General features: G+C 47.2%; 2 protein-coding genes across 2 annotated transcripts in view; both read left to right on the top strand.

Annotated features, from left to right (window-relative positions):
- Positions 1 to 3,549, top strand: part of GPATCH1 (G-patch domain containing 1) — a 50,247-nt gene extending 46,698 nt beyond the window's left edge. Inside the window, exons 18-20 of the mRNA XM_081106676.1 lie at positions 58 to 155; positions 1,818 to 1,963; positions 3,276 to 3,549. Of these exons, the coding sequence (XP_080962802.1) occupies positions 58 to 155; positions 1,818 to 1,963; positions 3,276 to 3,306 (275 nt within the window). The 3' untranslated portion in view covers positions 3,307 to 3,549. The remainder of the gene's footprint in view (positions 1 to 57; positions 156 to 1,817; positions 1,964 to 3,275) is intronic.
- A 1,011-nt stretch (positions 3,550 to 4,560) lies between these two features.
- The window catches only part of WDR88 (WD repeat domain 88), a gene marked incomplete at both ends in the record, with an annotated part of 50,544 nt that continues 36,679 nt past the window's right edge, over positions 4,561 to 18,425 (top strand). The window contains one exon of the mRNA XM_081108363.1: positions 4,561 to 4,920. Coding sequence (XP_080964489.1) covers positions 4,561 to 4,920 — 360 coding nt within the window. The remainder of the gene's footprint in view (positions 4,921 to 18,425) is intronic.

An 18,425-nucleotide genomic window follows, 5' to 3' on the forward strand; every position in this document is an offset into this window, starting at 1 on the left:
AAGAATTTAGCTTTATTTCCCCCTGTAGTTCCTGTGTTTATTGCATTTGTGTTTCAGATGCTCGTCAGAAACTTGAGGCTCCTCAAAAAGAGAAACATAAAAAGAACAAAGAAAAACATAAGACCAAGAAAGAGCACAGACGGAAGAAAGAGAAGGTAAGTGACTTCTGGGTGCCCTGGGCTCAGTGTGTGGGGTTTGTCACTCCTGCTTCTGTCATCCAGACAAGCCCCCATGAAGCCCGCTGAAGGGTGTCTTGTGGCCAAAATGGGGGCACATGGGTTTTTCGACAGCTTGACAGAAGTGTGGACTAGACATTCTTTGTAAACCCTCGATTTTCAGAAACTTTGTTTTTCTTTCAAATGGAATATTTTAATTTGTTCAGTTGTACTTTAAAAAGTTTTTATTTGTGATTATTCAAAATTAGGAAAAAGGACATTTAAGTATCTTAGAATAATGGTTGAGTATTAAATAATAAAAATTTTATTTGATCACTCAGTATTAAATGAAGGTGTTATTTTGGACATTTCTCATTACATAAAGATGTTGGCCCATAGTTTAGTATTTGAAATATAGAAAACCTGAATGTATAATGTATGTGTTCACTGTTGACTTCCCTTACCTCATGGTCCATGTCTTCTTTTTTTAAAAATATATTTTTATTGATTTCAAAGAGGAAGAGAGAGAGATAGAAACATCAATGAAGAGAGAGAATTATTGATCGGATGCCTCCTGAACAACCCCTCCTGGGGATCGAGCCCGCAACCCAGGTATATGCCCTGACAGGGAATCGATCCAGGGACCCTTCAGTCCTCAATCTGACACTGTATCCACTGAGCCAAATCAGCTAGGGCCAAGTCTTCTTTTTAGTTAGGCACAGGCTTTTTTAATTTTTATTTTTGTGTGAATCCTCTCCTGAGGAAATTTTTGCATGGCTTTTTAGAGAGTGGAAGTGAAGGGGGGAGAGAGAGAGAGAGAGAGAGAGAGAGAGAGGGGGGGGGGGGAGGGAGAGAGAGAGAGAAACATCAATGTGAGAAAGACACATCGATTGATTGCCTCCCACATTACTGGGGCTGGGGGTCAAACCTGCAACCCAGGTACGTGTTCTTGACCAGGAATTGAACCTGTGACCCTACTGTGTGCAGGTTGTTGCTCTAACCATTGTTGCTCAACCAGCCAGGGCAACACTGGCTTTTAATTCAGTTAATATTAGTGTTGGGTACCCAAAGTGGTCTGGACAGTATGGAATTTATTAAAAACAGTTCCCTGATTGATTATCAGAAAAAAAGGGTTCCTGAGCATAGAAGATGAGGAAAGTTCACTTGTAGTGAAAGGAAAAAGTTGGTGCTGACAGGTTCAAAAACCAAATTAATTGGTTTCTTACCAGTGTGTCTGCTGTTCTCTTACCAGTTTCTACTTTGTGCATTTCCAGGGTGTTCGCATCCTGATGTGTAGTTTATCACATATGCCTAACAAAGTGGGCCAGTCGGTTTATGGGAAGAGGCAAGGGTCCCCTTGGATAAGAGGGGCACTGAGTGTCAAGGCAGTATCCCGCCGACATCTGCCTGGTTCTGCTGTGCCTGTCGCTAGAGGGTCAGTTCTGTGAGTGGGGCCCTGTGGACAGTGTGCAGAGCGGAATGCTCCTGGCCTGTTTCACACTAGGCTAAAGTTCACCCCAAATGAGGTTTTGGTTTTGTTTTTGAATGACTCCAGCAATCAAATGCCTCATTAGCCTGTCATATACTGAATTAGGAAGGGAAACACCTGGGTGAGTGTGTGTGCTTGTGTATTCCAGCAACTTTTTTTTTTTTTTTTTTAAGAAAAAGAAACATCGGAAGCACAAACACAAAGGCAAGCAAAAGAATAAAAAGTCAGAAAAAAGTAGTAGTTCTGAGAGTGCTGACAGCAGTGACAGCCAGAGTGAAGAAGACACCGCAGACATGTCACCCCAGGAACTGCTAAGACGGTAGGCAATGGAAGACAGTGGTTTTCAGGAACCTCTCAAAGGTTTATTAAAATCTTGATGTATTTGCTTAGAGGCAGACATCAGAAATGATAAACTTGCATATATTAAATAGGCTTATTGAAAAGTTAATTTTTAATTACATATGTAATATGTGAATATGTTATCATTGTGAAAATTCATACCTTACAGATAAATCTTAAAGTGGCCCTTGACCAATTCCCCAAACTTCTCTTTCTACAGTAACCTCTGCTGTTAGTTTCACATGTAACTTACAAGATTTTTTTTGCTTAACTATACACTGGTAACGTGTACATATACATTTTGTTATGTTCTTTTTTTAAAAAAAAATATATTTGTTTTGATTTTAGAGAGAAAGGGCGAGGGAGAGAGAGATAGAAACATCAATGATGAGAGAGAATCATTGATCGTCTGCCTCCTGCACGCCCCCCACTGGGGATCCAGCCAATAACCTGGCATGTGCCCTTCACTGGAATCAAACCTGGGACCCTTCAGTCTGCAGGCCAATGCTCTATCCACTGACCCAAACCAGCTAGGGCTGCATTTTTAATATAAAGAATATAATTTCATGTAGCATAGAGTGTGAACATTTAGAATGAATAAATACTGCCCGATTATTTCCAAATGTGACTGTATCAGTTTAGATTATGAGAGCACCTTGTTATTACATCAAGTGTAAATGGTACAGAATTGTTTGCCAGTGTGATGAGTAAAGACTGGCATCTCATTTTAATTTTCACTTCCTGGATTACTAACGAGGTTGGGCATCCTTTCCTGTGTTTCTCAGCCTCTGCCATGTGCTCTTTTGTGAATAGCTTGCTCATGTACTTGCAGTGTTCTGTTTCCTATGAGATTGCTTTACTGGTTTTTAGTAATTAAAAAATAATAATTTTGGATATTAATCCTTTGTGTTTAAGTGTATTACCTGTCATAATTTTAACTATCTTTGTTGTACAGAAACTTTAATTTTTGATGCACTCATTTAACCAATTTTTTTGGTATGTTTTTCATTTTTGTCTTTTAAAGGCCTTCCCTAACTCAAGATTTTATATATATGTAAACTGTTTTCAGGCTTTCGTAGTGTTGTTTTTTTTTTAAATTTCAAACAGAACAGTGTAACCACTTAACTTTCTCCAAGTGTATAGCCAGTATTAGTCAGGGTGAGTAAATTAGCAGTGATGAAAAAGAAACCCTGCATCCCAGTGTCATAGCATAGTGAAGCATGAATAAAATTGAGCTGTTCGGCCTTTCAGTTCATATATAACTTCCTTCTCTCTGTTACTTTTGTTTCCAGGTTAAAACATCTTCCCCTAAGGAGGCAGTAGTTGAATTCTGCCCTGGCCTGTTCCGAAACCAGATCTCCTCCATGATGGAAGTTCATTGATTGCTCAGTTAATACATTGTACAGATTGTATTTATATGTAAATTCATGCTGTAAAATAATTTTTAAAACCTTGACATTTCAAAGGCTGCCTTGGAAGGTCACAGAAATTGGCTTCTATTTTTAACTTCAGTTAGTGTCAAGGAAAAAATTCAGACTGTACAGTTTAATTAAAATGGATTTTCTATTTCCTTCTTGATTTTTTATCTCTTGAAACTCTAAAAAAGAATGAAAAGTAAAGACTATTCTCTCATTTTGTTATGAAGAAAGCCAAATCCAGACAAGGACAGCTGAACTGATCTAGGACTGGGGTAGGGGGAGGTGGTGGGTTCCTTGCCCTCCTGCAGTTTCCCCCTGTCTGGCTCCTCCCTCTGGTGGTTGATGGCAGCCAGGAATCCATGGGTGGAACAGTGCCAGGATCCTCAGCCTCTCAGGGTAGAAGTCACCAATGTATCTGAGGAACCAAGACCAAGAGTCAGAAAGTATGGGCCCACCCCCCGGGCCCCTTCTCTGAGGCTGCCTCCTCTGCACTGATGAGACCTTTGATAAATGTAAATTACAGAGTTTTCTAATATTATCAAAATAATATCATAGAGAAATCAGAACAATTTTTAAAGGAGAAAGGAAAGAAAAGCACTTCTGCCCACCCAGAGATGGCAACCCTGGATATTTTGTAATACCCGTAGTCTTATTCTAATGGTAGGACTACCACTTGAGTAGCACTTGACATTTTGTCCTGTTATTTTCATTGGCACTGTGACAGGAATTTCCCTCGTGCTCTGCATATTGTGTGTACCCCGCCCCTAATTACTACCTCTTAATTCATCCAGAACCTAGTCTTTACCTTAATGACCATTTCTCTGTTGTTGACATAAAGTGGGTTGACTGAGAGCCCCTAGAGAGGCCGAGGACACACAGATAGTCCTGGGAGAGGGAGCCGGGAAGACAAGCAAGGTCTTGAGGATGGGGCGCAGGTTACACACTCGTGACCTGGGGCCTTTTGTGTCCAGAACTCGAAGCCCCTGTTCTCCAAGGAGAGGAAGCAGCGGGATTGCCGGGCCTCTGGGGGAGGGGCGGCGTGTCGGGGCACGGACGCAGGGGCGCAGGGGCGCAGGGCGCAGGGCGCGGGGCGCGGGGCACGCGAGGCCACCGTTTTCAGCCAGGCTCCGTGCTGGCCACTGGCAGGCACTGCTCTAAGATGGCCTCCCAGCCACCGCGCCCTACCAGCTCCCCAAAATACTCGGACAAGGGTGAGATGGCAAGCTCCCTAAAATACCTGAACAAGCGGACAAGCTCCCTAAAATACGGGGGCAAGGATGGGAAGACAGCGCCCCAGCAAAGAAGTGTGCAGCCGCCCCTGGAGGGCGCACCGGGACGCAGAAAGCTGCCTTGGGTGACCTTGATCAGGGCTGTTGGCCGCTTCCAGAGGCTGATCTCGGAGGTTCGGCAGAGTCAAACGCTGTCCTCCTTCAACCCCCTGGCCATGGACCTGAACGTGCCCCAGAAGCAACCAGTTCCTGAAAAGAAGTTCTGGGGCGACCAGGAGCCCCTCTCCAAGGTTAGAACTGCCCTTGGGGAGGGGTGGCGGCTTGTTCCCCACACACGGGGAGGGTAAGAGCACGCGAGAGAGTACCCGGGACACTCTCCTGGCTTCGCTAGGACCCCCAGGGGAGCTCTGCGCCCAGTGCCCCGCTTGAGGCACACCTAGTGGACGAAGGCTTCCAAGCGGCTGCCGGCGAGGGGCTTCCCACTGGAAGTCGCTGGGGAAACAGGATTGTCCTGGGAAGGGGGTGGGTGGTGGGGGACAGTTTTAAAGCAGCTACCCTGACCCAACCCAGACTCTGGGGTCTCCGGCTGAGCCTCTAAATATCCCCATGGCGACATTCCTAAGTCATGAAGGAGCCCTCCCTACCCATTAAACAACACCAGCAGCAACAGAAAACTTAGAATAGCAATAATAAGATAAAAACATAAAGACCTAACAACACTACTTTGTATTCTTTTTAAAATATATTTTAAAAAGAGGGAGAGGGAGAAAGAAACATCAATAAGAGAGAACCATCGATCAGCTGCCTTCTTCTGGGAACAGAGCCCACAACCTGGGCATGTGCCCTGACTGAGAATCCAACCTGGGACCCCCTGGGACATGGGGCAACGCTCAACCAACTGAGCCACGCTTGCCAGGGCACTACTTGGTATTCTCAGTGATGTTGGAGGGACGTCGTAGTGATTAAAAAAAGAAGAAGAAGAAAGACTGCAGTTGGAAAGAGGAAATAATCTGTGAACAGAGAAAATTGTTGGGGGTGAAAACGAGGATTTCCAAACCAAATCCTCCATGAAGGCTTTAACATCGGTGGGGAGAGCTGAAACAGAAGGGCAGCAAACCACAGGAGAGATCAGAAGAGCCAACGTGCAGGTGAGCGGTGTAGGAGAGGGAGGGGGAGATGGCAGAGGAGAGAAACCCTGGAGGAAAGCAAGAAAAGCTCCCTGGGCTGAGGAGAGACTGAAGTGCTCTCCTGGAAAGAGATGGTTAAGTTCAGTGAGAGACTGGAAAGAAACGTAACCTACGCCTGGTGAATGCCTGCGTCATTGCGGGAACAGGAGCCAGGCTCTCCTGCACACATGGGAAGCCTGGATCAGACTGAGGTCCAGGCGACTCAGCTGTCCTCAGAGCAGTCACCACTGCGCTTGTCACTGGCTGACCCCACCCTGCCCTGGGGTCTCCATGGGGAAGTCTGTTTGAAGAGAAAGCAAAATGCTTTGCTGTGCTGTGAGTTATGCTATTTATTCTGATTTCTTTGAACAGTAAAGTTAAGGAGAGCACAGGGATTATATTTTATTTATATTCTCAAGATTCAAGTTCAATAGATATAAAAGCTTTTTTAAAACAAAACAAAAGTCTCTTTAGCACCCCTGCCCTCCAACTACCCTACTTCCCTCTAGAGGGGCAACACATGTTTTTAGTTTCTTTTGTATCCTTACAGAGGTATTTTATGAATTTACCAGTACATACATAAATTGAGGCATACTTTATAGACCTCTTTTGCACCTTAATTGTTTTTAAAATCCTCATCTAAGGGCATGCTTAGAGAGAGAGGCAGGGAGAGAAAGAAAGAAAGAAGGAGGGAGGGAGAGAGAGAGAGAGAAGGAGAGAAACATTGACGTGAGAGAAACATCCATGGCTTGCCTTCCACACACACTTGGACCAGATTGAACCAGCAATCCAGGTATGCGCCCTGATTGGGAATCCAATCGACAATCTTTCAGTGCATGGGACGATGCTCAATCAACGGAGACCTCTGGCCGGGCTAAAACAAATGTTTTAATGAGTATATTTTAGGGATCTTTCCACATCAGTGAAGAAATAACTTCATTTGAATGATCCCCACCCCGCCCCTACCCAGCCTGGCCGACCTGGTGCCAGCGCCTGGCCAGGCCAGGAGGCCGGCCCCCTGGGATACTGTGTGGCTGCCACCTGAGCGCCAGTGGAAGCTGAGCTGACAACAAAGCTGACAAACCCCTAGTTCTTATAGGATCTGGACCCAAGGACCTTCTGCTTTCTCCCTCTGCCAATGTCGCTGCTTCTGGCTCCCCAGGGGATCAAAATCACAGACCCTAGTGCTGAACCCCAGTTGCTGGGGTGGGGTGTGAGGGGAGTGTTGGGGGGGGTGGGGGAGGAGGGGACAGTTTACTGTTTTCCTCCCTGAGGTTTAATTTATGAAACCTCCCCCACCTTATAAAACCAACCCTAAGGAGTATTTTCAATTCACATAGATTTTATGTAAATTTAAAACTAGATAAAATATATTTTGGAATAAAGTAAATTTAAGGTGCGCGTGTGCGCGCGCGCACACACACGTAAAAGAACTTCCTTGTTCCTTTTTATGAATACAGTATTAGGTATCCCACTGGCTAGCTATCCTCTGATGGATTTAACCAGTTTCTTGTGGATGCACACTCAGGTGGCTTATGATTTTTTTGGTCTGAGATTTTTATAATCCATCAGATTGACAGAAGTTGAGAAATTCTATAAAACTCTGAACAAAGGCATGTGATTGCTGAATTATATGTTAAGAATATGTTTAGTTTGCCCTAGCCCAGTGATGGCGAACCTATGACACGCGTGTCAGAGGTGACACGCGAACTCATTATTTTGGTTGATTTTTCTTTGTTAAATGGCATTTAAATATATAAAATAAATATCAAAAATATAAGTCTTTGTTTTACTATGGTTGCAAATATCAAAAAATTTCTATATGCGACATGGCACCAGAGTTAAGTTAGGGTTTTTCAAAATGCTGACACATCGAGCTCAGAAGGTTCGCCGTCACTGACCTAGCCAGTTTGGCTCAGTGGGTAGAGCATTGGCCTGTGGACTGAAGGGTCCCGGGCTCCTGCATTGAGCGTCTGCCCCCTGGTGGTCAGTGTGTGTTCAAAGGCATGCACCTTGGTTGCAGGTTCCCTGGCCCTGCACGTATCCTTGGGGAATTGGTCCTAGTACCCCTCCCCCATACCCAAGATACCAAAATCCATGGATGTTGAAGTCCCTATGTAAAAAGGTGTAGGCTTTGCATATAACCTAAGTAATCTTCTCATATACTTTAAAAAAATATTTTCTTTATTGATTTCAGAGAGATAATGAGAGGGAGAGAGAGAGATGAAAACATCAATGATGAGAGAATCATTGATTGGCTATCTCCTGCACGCCCCCAACTGGGGATCAAGCCCATAACCTGGGCATATGCCCTTGACTGGAATCGAGCCCAAGACCTTTCAGTCTGTAGGCTGATGCTCTATCCACTGATAGAGCCAAACCAGCTAGGGCTGTGTTTTATTCTTTTTTTAAAAAATGATACTGTGTTTTAAAGTTAAAATTCCACTTGTTCATTGCTAGTAGTAGTGCACAGGAAAGTGATTAACCTTCTGCCTTGTATCCTACAACCGTTCTATAATCACTATTAGTTCCAGAAGTGTTTTGTTGATTATTTTGGACTAGAGGCCCGGTACACAAAAATTTGTGCACTTTGGGGGGTCCCTCAGCCTGGCCTCTCACAGTCTGGGACCCCTTAGGGGATGACCAACTGCTGGTTTAGGCCCGCTCCCTGGGGAATTGGGCCTAAGCTGGCAATCAGACATCCCTCTGGCAGCCTGGGAGCCCTCGGTGGATGTCCACTTGAAGCGGGGAGCAGGCCTAAGCTGCAGTTGGACATCCTTAGCGTTGCTGAGGAGGCGGGAGAGGCTCCCACCACCACCGCTGTATTAGCAGCCATCAGCCTGGCTTGTGGCTGAGCAGAGCTCCCCCTGTGGGAGCGCACTGACCACCAGGGGGCAGCACCTGCATTGAGCATCTGCCCCCTGGTGGTCAGTGTGTGTCATAGTGACCAGTGATTCCCAGTCTTTCTGCTGTTAGGGTCAGTTTGCATATTACCCTTTTATTATATAGGACAGAGGCCTGGTGCATGGGTGGGGGCCGGCTGGTTTGCCCTGAAGGGTGTCCTGGATCAGGGTGGGGGTCCCGCTGGGGTGCCTGGCCATCCTGGGTGAGGGGCTGATGGCTGTTTTCAGGCTGGTCACACCCCCTTCAGGGGGGCGTCCCCACTGGGGTGCCTGGCCAGCCTGGTTGAGGGGCTGATGGCTGTTTGCAGGCTGGTCAAGTCCCCCCCAGTGGGGACCCTCACCCCTTGGAGGTTTGGCCAGCTTGGGTGAGGGGTTGATGGCTGTTTTCAGGCTGACTACACCCCCTTTAGGGTGGGGGGGGTCCCCACTGGGGTGCCTGGCAAGTCTGGGTGAGGGGCTGAGGGCCGTTTTCAGGCTGGCCAAGCCCCCCGGCAACGGAAGCTCCCAGCCTCTCCTTTTTATCTTTTTTTTTTTATTCTGCGATTTATTTACCTTCTATAATTGAAACTTTGTTGCCTTCAGTGGAGCTCAGAGCCGGCCGGGAAGCTTGGCTTCCTCCATCACTGGAGCAACCAAGCCTCCTGCTCGCTTCAGCTCTGTGGCTGCCGGCTGCCATCTTAGTTGGTTTAATTTGTATATAGTTGCTCTGATTGGCTGGTGGGTGTGGCTTAAGGCATAGCGAAGTTACAGTCCATTTGCATGTTTGTCTTTTATTAGATTAGATTTTGTATATAGGTGATAATGTCATCTGTGAACTAAGACAGTTTTACCTCTTTTTTCCCAATATTATACCTTTTATTTCCTTGTTTTATTGCATGAGCTCAAATTTCTGGTACAATGTTGAAAAGGAGTGGTAAGAGGGAACACTTTTGCATCATACCTGATCTTATTGGGATAGCTTTGAGTTTCTTACCATTAAATATGACGTTACTTGAAGGGTTTTCGTAGATATTTATTTGTCAAGTTGAGAAGTTCCCCTCTAGTTTGCTGAGCACTTATCTAATAAAAGAGTGATATGCAAATTAATCATCACTCCATCACAAAGATGGCGGCGGCCACAGAGCTGTAGCAAGCAGGAGGCTTGGGTTGCCCCCGGCAATGGAGGAAGCCAAGCTTCCTGTCTACTCTGGCCAGCCCTGGGCTCCGCTCAAGGCTACAAAGTTTCAATTATAGAAGATAAATCAATCCCAGATACCTGCTAAAAAAAGAATAAAAGGAGAGGCTGGGAGCTTGTGTCACTGGGGGGTGTGGCCAACCTGAAAACGGCCATCAGCCCTTCACCCAGGCTGGCCAGGCACCCCAGCAGGACCCCCACCCTGATCCAGGACACCCTTCAGGGCAAACCAGCCAGCCCCCACCCATGCACCAGTCCTCTATCCTATATAATAAAAGGGTAATATGCAAATTGACCCTAACAGCAGAACGACTGGGAATGACCAGTCACTATGACACACAGTGACCATCAGGTGGCAGACGCTCAATGTAGGAGCTGCTCCTGGTGGTCAGTGAGTTCCCACAGGGGGAGCTCTGCTCAGCCACAAGCAAGGCTGATGGATGCCAATACAGCGGTGGTGGTGGGAGCCTCTCCCGCCTCCTCAGCAACGCTAAGGATGTCCGACTGAAGCTTAGGCCTGCTCCCTGCTGGCAAGTGGACATCCCCTGGAGGCTCCTGGGCTGCCAGAAGGATGTCTGACTACCAGCTTGGGCCCAATCCCCCAGGGAGCAGGCCTAAGCCAGCAGGTGGACATCCCCCGAGGGGTCCCAGACTGTGAGAGGGCACAGGCGGGGCTGAGGGGACCCCCCCACCTCAGTGCACAAATTTTTGTGCACCGGGCCTCTAGTTTTTTTATAATGAACTAGTGGCTCCGTGCATGACTTTGTGCAAATTGAAAGGAAATTAATTAAAAGTATTTTAATGTTGCTATTTGCCCTTTCTCTATAATAGAAATGTCAACCAAATTCATGATTGACAATGACAGATCGAAACACACGCATGCAATTGGTGCCAGTGAGAGCTTTATATGTATGACGCATACGCAAGTCAACTTAGCCTTTTATAGATATAGAATAAACTTGCTTAATTAGATCTGCTTTCTGATTCAACTAAACTTTTTCCAGCCCAGTGAAGCACCCCAACTTCTCTTTCAGGTAATTGTTAGCAACACAGCAGTAAATATCAACAGGAAGCACATTATTATTATAGATCACGTAGGGAGAACAAAGGGTAAAATATTTAACGCAGCAGTGTTTGACTATATTCTGCACAATTAGAAAACCTGAAATCATTTTCAAGGTCCACCATTTCTTACTTCTTTTCAGTTGGGTCAAGTTTCTAAACTTTCTAAATCTCCATTTTCTGGCTAATGAAAAGAAAATAGGATTCCACCAAGTCTCCTATCTACCTACTACAGGACTTCTGTGAGGATCAAAAGAAATGAGGCATGGGAAAATGCTTCACAGACATTTGGTTACTGTGAAATGTTTCCACCTGACTATAAAGCAAGTTGTGTTCCTGGGCTGAAGAAACTGCAAGGAGGCTAGTTGTCACAGTCAGAGGAAGCAGGGCATTGCTACCTGAAGTCATTACCTGGATGGACACTTAGCATATTTGCCATTTATATATACTAGAGGCCCGGTGCACAAAAATTTGTGCACTGGCAGGGGTGGGTGGGTGTCCCTCAGCCCGACCTGTGCCCTCTCACAGTCTGGGACCCCTCAGGAGATAACCACCTGCTGGCTTAGGCCCGCTCCCCGGTGGCAGGTGGCAGGCCCGGATCCCACCCTGGGTCGCAGATGGCAGGCCCAGATGGTGGCTGGGCAGGCGGTGGGTCGCGCTGTCCCGCCCCGCCTGCAGTATGCAAATTTAATGGCCATCTTTGTTGGGCTAATTTGCATACTCATCTGATTGGCTGATGGGCATAGCAAAGGTATGGTCAATTAGCATCTTTGTCTTTTATATATGTGCTAGAGGCCCGGTGCACAAAAATTTGTGCACTCGGGAGGAAGGGGGATCCCTCAGCCCGGCCTGTGCCCTCTCGCAGTCTGGGACCCCTCAGGAGATAATGACCTGCTGGCTTAGGCCTGCTCCCAGGTGGCAGAGGGCAGGCCCAATCCCTAGGTGCAGTCCCTGGTCGGGCTCAGAGCAGGGCTGATTGGGGAGTTGGGGCACTGCCCCCTGTCACACACAAGGCAGGCTCGATGGGGAGGTTGTGGCACCACCCCCTGTCACGCACAGAGCAGGGTCAATCAGGGGTTGGGGAGCTCCCCCCTGTCATGCACAGAGCAGGGCCCATCAGGGGGTTGAGGAGCTCCCCCCTGTCACAGAGTAGGGCCGATAGGGGAGTTAGGGCACCGCCCCCTGTCACAAACAGAGCAGGGCGGATCAGGGGGTTGGGGCGCCACCCTCTATCACCCACAGAGGAGGGCCGATCGGGAGTTTGGAGCACCGCCACTATCACACTCAGGCAGGGTCGATGGGGAGGTTATGGCTCTACCCCGTCACACACAAAGCAGGGCCTGTGGGGTGGGGGGATTTGGGGCGCCGCCCTCTATCACCCACAGAGCAGGGCCGACAGGGGGTTGGGGCACCGCCACTCTCACACTCAGGGCAGGGCCGATGGGGAGGTTATGGCTCTACCCCATCACACACAGAACAGGGCCAGTGGGGGGGGGGGGGCGCGGTGTTGGGCGCCGCACCCTGTCATACACAGAGCAGGGCCGATCAGGGGGTTGGGGTGCCACACCCTATCACACACAGAGCAGGGCCTATCAGGGGGTTGGGGCGCCGCACCCTGTGACACACAGAGCCGCTGGGCAATCAGGGGTTTGGGGTGCTGCACCCTGTGACACACAGAGCAGCAGAGCGATCAGGGGTTGGGGAGCTCCCCCCTATCAGGCACAGAGCAGGGCTGATCAGGGGGATGATGCGCCTTCCCCTGTCACGAACAGAGCAGGGCGGATAGGGAGGTTGTGGCCCCACCCCCTGTCACACACAGAGCCGCAGGGTGATCAGGGGGTTTGGGCGCTGCCCCCGTCACACTGATCCCGGTGCCGGGAGGTCTTGCGGCTTTGCTGATCCCGGTGCTGGGAGGCATATTACCCTTTTACTATATAGGATAGAGGCCTGGTGCACGGGTGGGGGCCGGCTGGTTTGCCCTGAAGGGTGTCCTGGATCAGGGTGGGGGTCCCCACTGGGGTGCCTGGCCAGCCTGGATGAGGGGATGATGGCTGTTTGCAGCTGGTCACACACCCTTCAGGGTGGGGGTCCTCCCTGGGGTGCCTGGCCAGTCTGGGTGAGGGGCTGAGGGCTGTTTTCAGCCTAGTGGGTGACTGAAGCTCCGAACCGCTCCTTTTTTTCTTTTTCTTTTTTATTCTGGACCAGCTTTAGCTCTGGCTCCAGCTCTGAGGCCTCTGCTGCTGAAAGCAGGTATCTGGTTTGTTTGGGTTCTACAATCGAAACACTGTATCAACTCTACCTCTGAGATCCCGGCTCGCTGAAAGCAGGTTTCTGGGGTTTTGTTTTGCTTCTGTATTTGTAACAATGTTTCAAACTGCAAGCTCAGAGGCCGGCAAGGCAGGTGGGGAACGTTGGTTTCCTCCGTCACTGAAGCAAGCAAGCCTCATGTTAGCTTCAAGCTGCCTGGCTTCCGGCCGCCATCTTGGCTGGCAGTTAATTTGCATATCTCCCTGATTAGCCAATGGGAAGGGTAGCGGAGGTACGGCTAATTACCATGTTTCTCTTTTATTAGATAGGACTAGATGCCTGGTGCACAAAAATTTGTGACCTTGGTGGGGAGGGGAGTCCCTTAGCCCGGCCTGTGCCCTCTTGCAGTCTGGGACCCCTCAGGGGATGACCACCTGCTGGCTTAGGCCCCCTCCCCGGGGGATTGGGCCCAAGCTGTCAGTCAGACATCCCTCTGGCAGCCCGGCAGCCCTCGGGGGATGTCCACTTGCCGGTGGGGAGCAGGCCTAAGCTGCAGTCGGACATCCTTAGTGCTGCTGAGGAGGCGGGAGAGGCTCCCACCACCACCGCTGTACTGGCAGCCCTCAGCCTGGCTTGTGGCTGAGCAGAGCTCCTCCCATGTGAGAGCGCCCTGACCACCAGGGGCAGCTCCTGCATTGAGCATCTGCCCCCTGGTGGTCAGTGTGTGTCATAGTGACCAGTGATTCCCAGTCTTTCTGCTGTTAGGGTCAGTTTGCATATTACCCTTTTATTATATAGGATTATTATGTAGGATAGAGGCCTGGTGCACAGATGGGGGCCAGCTGGTTTGCCCTGAAGGGTGTCCCAGATCAGGGTGGGAGTCCCGCTTGGGTTCCTGGCCAGCCTGGATGAGGGGCTGATGGCTGTTTGCAGCTGGTCACACCCCCTTCAGGGTGGGGGTCCCCTCTGGGGTGCCTGGCCAGTCTGGGTGAGGTGCTGAGGGCTGTTTTCAGGCTGGCGGGCGACTGTAGCTCCCAACCTCTCCTTTTTTTCTTTTTTCTTTTTTTTATTCTGGGATTTATTTACCTTTTATGGCTGTCACTGTAACTGAGAGCTGGCTTTAGCTCTGAGGTTCGGCTCCTGCTCTGAGACCTCGGCTGCTGAAAGCAGGTATCTGAGTTTGTTTGGCTTCTATAATTGAAAACGGCCATCAGCCCTTTACCCAGGCTGGCCAGGCACCCCAGCAACTCCAGCTCTGAGGCCCGGCTGGCTGAAAGCAGGTTTCTGGGGTTTGTTTAGCATCTATAATTGCAACATTGTTTCTTAGAGTGCAGCTCAGAGGCCGGCAGCAGCAGGCGGGGAACCTTGGCTTCCTCCATCACTGGAGCAAGTAAGCCTCCTGTTTGCTTCAGCTGCCTGGCTGCCGGCCGCCATCTTGGTTGGCAGTTAATTTGCATATCACCCTGATTAGCCAATGGGAAGCGTGTCGGAGGTACGGTTAATTACCATGTTTGTCTATTATTAGATAGGATATGTTGGATTTTGTCAAATGCTTTTTCTGCACCTATTGATAAGATCACATTATTTTCTTTTTTAACCTATTAATGTGATGGATTATGTTAATTTAGTTTTGAATATTGAACCAGTCTTGCATACCTGAGATAAATCCCACTTGGTCATGATATATAGTTCTTTCTACACATTGTTGGATTTTATTTGCCAATATTTGATGAGAATATTTTCATTTTTTTAAAAAATATATTTTATTGATTTTTTAGAGAGGAGGGGAGAGGGATAGAGAGTTAGAAACATAGATGAGCGAGAAACATTGATCAGCTGCCTCCTGCACACTCCCTACTGGGGATGTGCCCACAACCAAGGTACATGCCCTTAACCGGAATTGAACTTGGGACCTTTCAGTCTGCAGGCCAATGCTCTAGCCACTGAGCCAAACCGGTTATAACAGGCGGATTTTTGCATTTATGCTCATGAGAGATAATGGTCTGTAGTTTACTTTTGTTGTAATATCATTGTCTGGTTTTGATATTTGGGTAATGCTAGACAGCCTTACAAAATAAGTTAGGAAATATTCCCTCTACTTTTATCCTCTGAAAGAGATTGAAGAAAACTGGTATGATTTCTTCCTTAAATATTTGGTAGAATTCACTATCTTGGCCTGGTGTTTTCTGTTCTGAAAAGTTATTAATGATTCAACTTCTTCTATAGATAAAAGCCTATTCAAGTTATCTATTTTTTCTCATGTGAGTTTTTTTTAAATTAAATCTTTATTGTTCAGATTATTACAGTTATTCCTCTTTTTCCCCTCCATAGCTCCCCTCCGCCCAGTTCCCACCCCACCCTCTGCCCTTACCCCCCCGCCACTGCCCTCATCCATAGGTATATAATTTTTGTCCAGTCTCTTCCCGCACACCCCAAACCCTCCCCCCACCCCCCGGGAACAGTCAGTCCACTCCATTTCTATGCCCCAGATTCTATTATATTCACCAGTTTATTCTGGTCATCAGATTTTTTATTCACTTAATTTTTAGATTCACTTGTTGATAGATGTGTTGTTGTTGTTCATAATTTGTATCTTTACCTTTTTCTTCTTCGTCCTCCTCTTAAAGGATACCTTTCAGCATTTCACATAATACTGGTTTGGTGGTGATGAACTCCTTTAGCTTTTTCTTATCTGTGAAGCTCTTTATCTGACCTTCAATTCTGAATGATAGCGTTGCTGGATAAAGTAATTTTGGTTGTAGGTTCTTGGCATTCATCACTTTGAATATTTCTTGCCATTCCCTTCTGGCCTGCATAGTTTCTGTTGAGAAATCAGCTGACAGTTGTATGGGTACTCCCTTGTAGGTAACTGTCTGTCTTTCTCTTGCTGCTTTTAAGATTCTCTCTTTGTCTTTTGCTCTTGGCATTTTAATTATGATGTGTCATGGTGTGGTCCTCTTTGGATTCCTTTTGTTTGGGGTTCTCTGAGCATCCTGGACTTGTAAGTCTATTTCTTTCACCAGGTGGGGGAAGTTTTCTGTCATTATTTCTTCAAATAGATTTTCAATGTCTTGCTCTCTCTCTTCTTCTGGAACCCCCATAATTTGGATGTTGGTACGCTTGAAGTTGTCACAGAGGCTCCTTACACTGTCTTCATATTTTTAGATTCTTTTTTCTTTTTGTTTTTCTGGTTGGGTGTTCTTTGCTTCTTCGTATTTCAAATCTTTGACTTGATTCTTGCGATCCTCTAGTCTGCTGTTGGAACTCTGTATAATATTCTTTATTTCAGTCAGTGTATGCTTAATTTCTAGTTGGTCCTTGTTCATATCCTTGAGGGTCTCACTAGATTTCTTGAGGGTCTCACTAAATTTATCGGCGGTTTCTAGAAAATTCTTGAAAAACCTTGTAAGTTTGGTTTTGAACTCTATATCCAGTAGTTTGCTTTCCTCCATTTCTGTCATTTGTGACCTGTTTCTTTGTCTCCGCATTTTTTATGCTTCCCTGTGTTGATAAAGTGGCTTTGTGTGCTAGGTGTCCTATAGGGCCCAGTGGCTCAGCCTCCCCAATTACCTGAGGTGGACACTCTTGGTGCACCCCTTTGTGGGCTTTGTGCACAGTCTTGTTGTAGTTAAGCCTTGATTGTTGTAGTTATCACTGGAAGGAATTGACCTCCAGGCCAGTTGGCTATGAGAATCAGCTGTGTCTGCAGTGGGAGAACTTCTGTGCTGGAGACACCCTTATGAGGCAAGACTTGCTTCAATGGGGCTTTGGTGCTCACTGAGTCTGCCCCCTGTGTGTGTCCCTTATGGATCTGAGGAGTTGTAATCTGGATGGTCCCACTCTGACCACTGGGTACACTGGCTCTTGGATCTCTAATGAGGTGCTAATTTAGCCTCTGCCTGAGGCTACCCAGCAGGAGTTATGGAGGGATCTGCAGATTCCTCTTCTTTGTTTGGGGTTTGGTGGTGCCCAGATGAGGCCCAGCTGTGTAGCAATGCAAGCTGCTGTGGGGCCTTGGGCCTTCTTTTTGGAAGTTCTGGGTCTCTCTGACCCAGCTGCAGTTTGTTAGGTAATTTCAGATTGTAAAGGGCCAGGCCATTCATATGCAAAAGCCTCTGCGCACAGCTTGTGTGGGGCAGGTTTCAGGGAATCAACAGGGTGGAGCAAACAGCTATGGTTGATCTTCAGCCCTGCCCTAAGAAGCCCCAGGTCTCAGTGTCCCTTGGTAATCACTGCAAGCACCTCTGAGAGAAAGCCACCCTCGAGTTCCGACTGATGCCTGACAGTCCAGTTTCACCCCATATGTTCCCAGAGACTCACCCTGAATTGGAGTTCAGAGCAGTTGGGAGCTTGTGTCTCCCTCCCAATTGAAAAAGACAACCATGTCCTCAGTTGCCAGCCCTTTCCACGTGCACCTCCGTACTTCTGCACTTTACTTACTCCTCACCTTCTCTGAGTTTCAGTGTGCTTTTCTCTTTCCATATAGTTGTAGAATTTCTACTTAGCCAGCCTTCCTGTGGTTCTGGATGAGTCTGTTTTGTCTTTTAGTTGTATTTTTGAAGTGGTTGTGCGAGGCAGCAATTTCTGGTGTTTACCTATGCTGCCATCTTGGTTTCTCCTGTCTATATCTTGTTTTTTGATCCATCTTGATACTCTGTCTTTTGAATATATTTTATTGATTTCAGAGAGGAAAGGAGAGAGAAAAGGAGATAGAAACATGGATAATGAGAGGGAATCATTGATTGGCTGCCTCCAGCATGCCCCCTACTGCAAAGTGGGCATGTGCCCTGACTGGGAATCAAACTGCGATTTCCTGGTTCACAGGTAAACACAACCACTGATCTACATAGGCTGGGCAGGCAATCTCTGTCTTTTAATTTGTGGATTTAGAGTGTTCAAAGTGATTACTGGTATCGTTGGATTAACATACTCTATTTTTTACTGTTTTCTATTTGTTACTCTTGTTTTTTATTCTTATTTTTGCTTCCACTCTTCTGTTTTTTGTTTTTTGTTTTCTGGTTTTAATAGAGCATTACATGTGATTCCATTTTCTCTCCTCTCTTAGCATATCAGATGTAGTGGGGTTGTTTTTTGTTTCCTTTTGTTTTACTTTTTTTAAAAAATAGTGGTTGCCCTGAGTTTGCAATACCTATTTACAGTTAACCCCAATCCAGTTTCAAGTAACACTGCACCACTTAACACTGTACCACTTCCTGGGTGGTGTGGGTACTTTATTGTTGAGA

Source organism: Myotis nattereri (genome assembly GCF_964212035.1).
Source record: "Myotis nattereri genome assembly, chromosome: 15".
In the NCBI taxonomy this organism is placed as follows: Eukaryota; Metazoa; Chordata; class Mammalia; order Chiroptera; family Vespertilionidae; genus Myotis; species Myotis nattereri.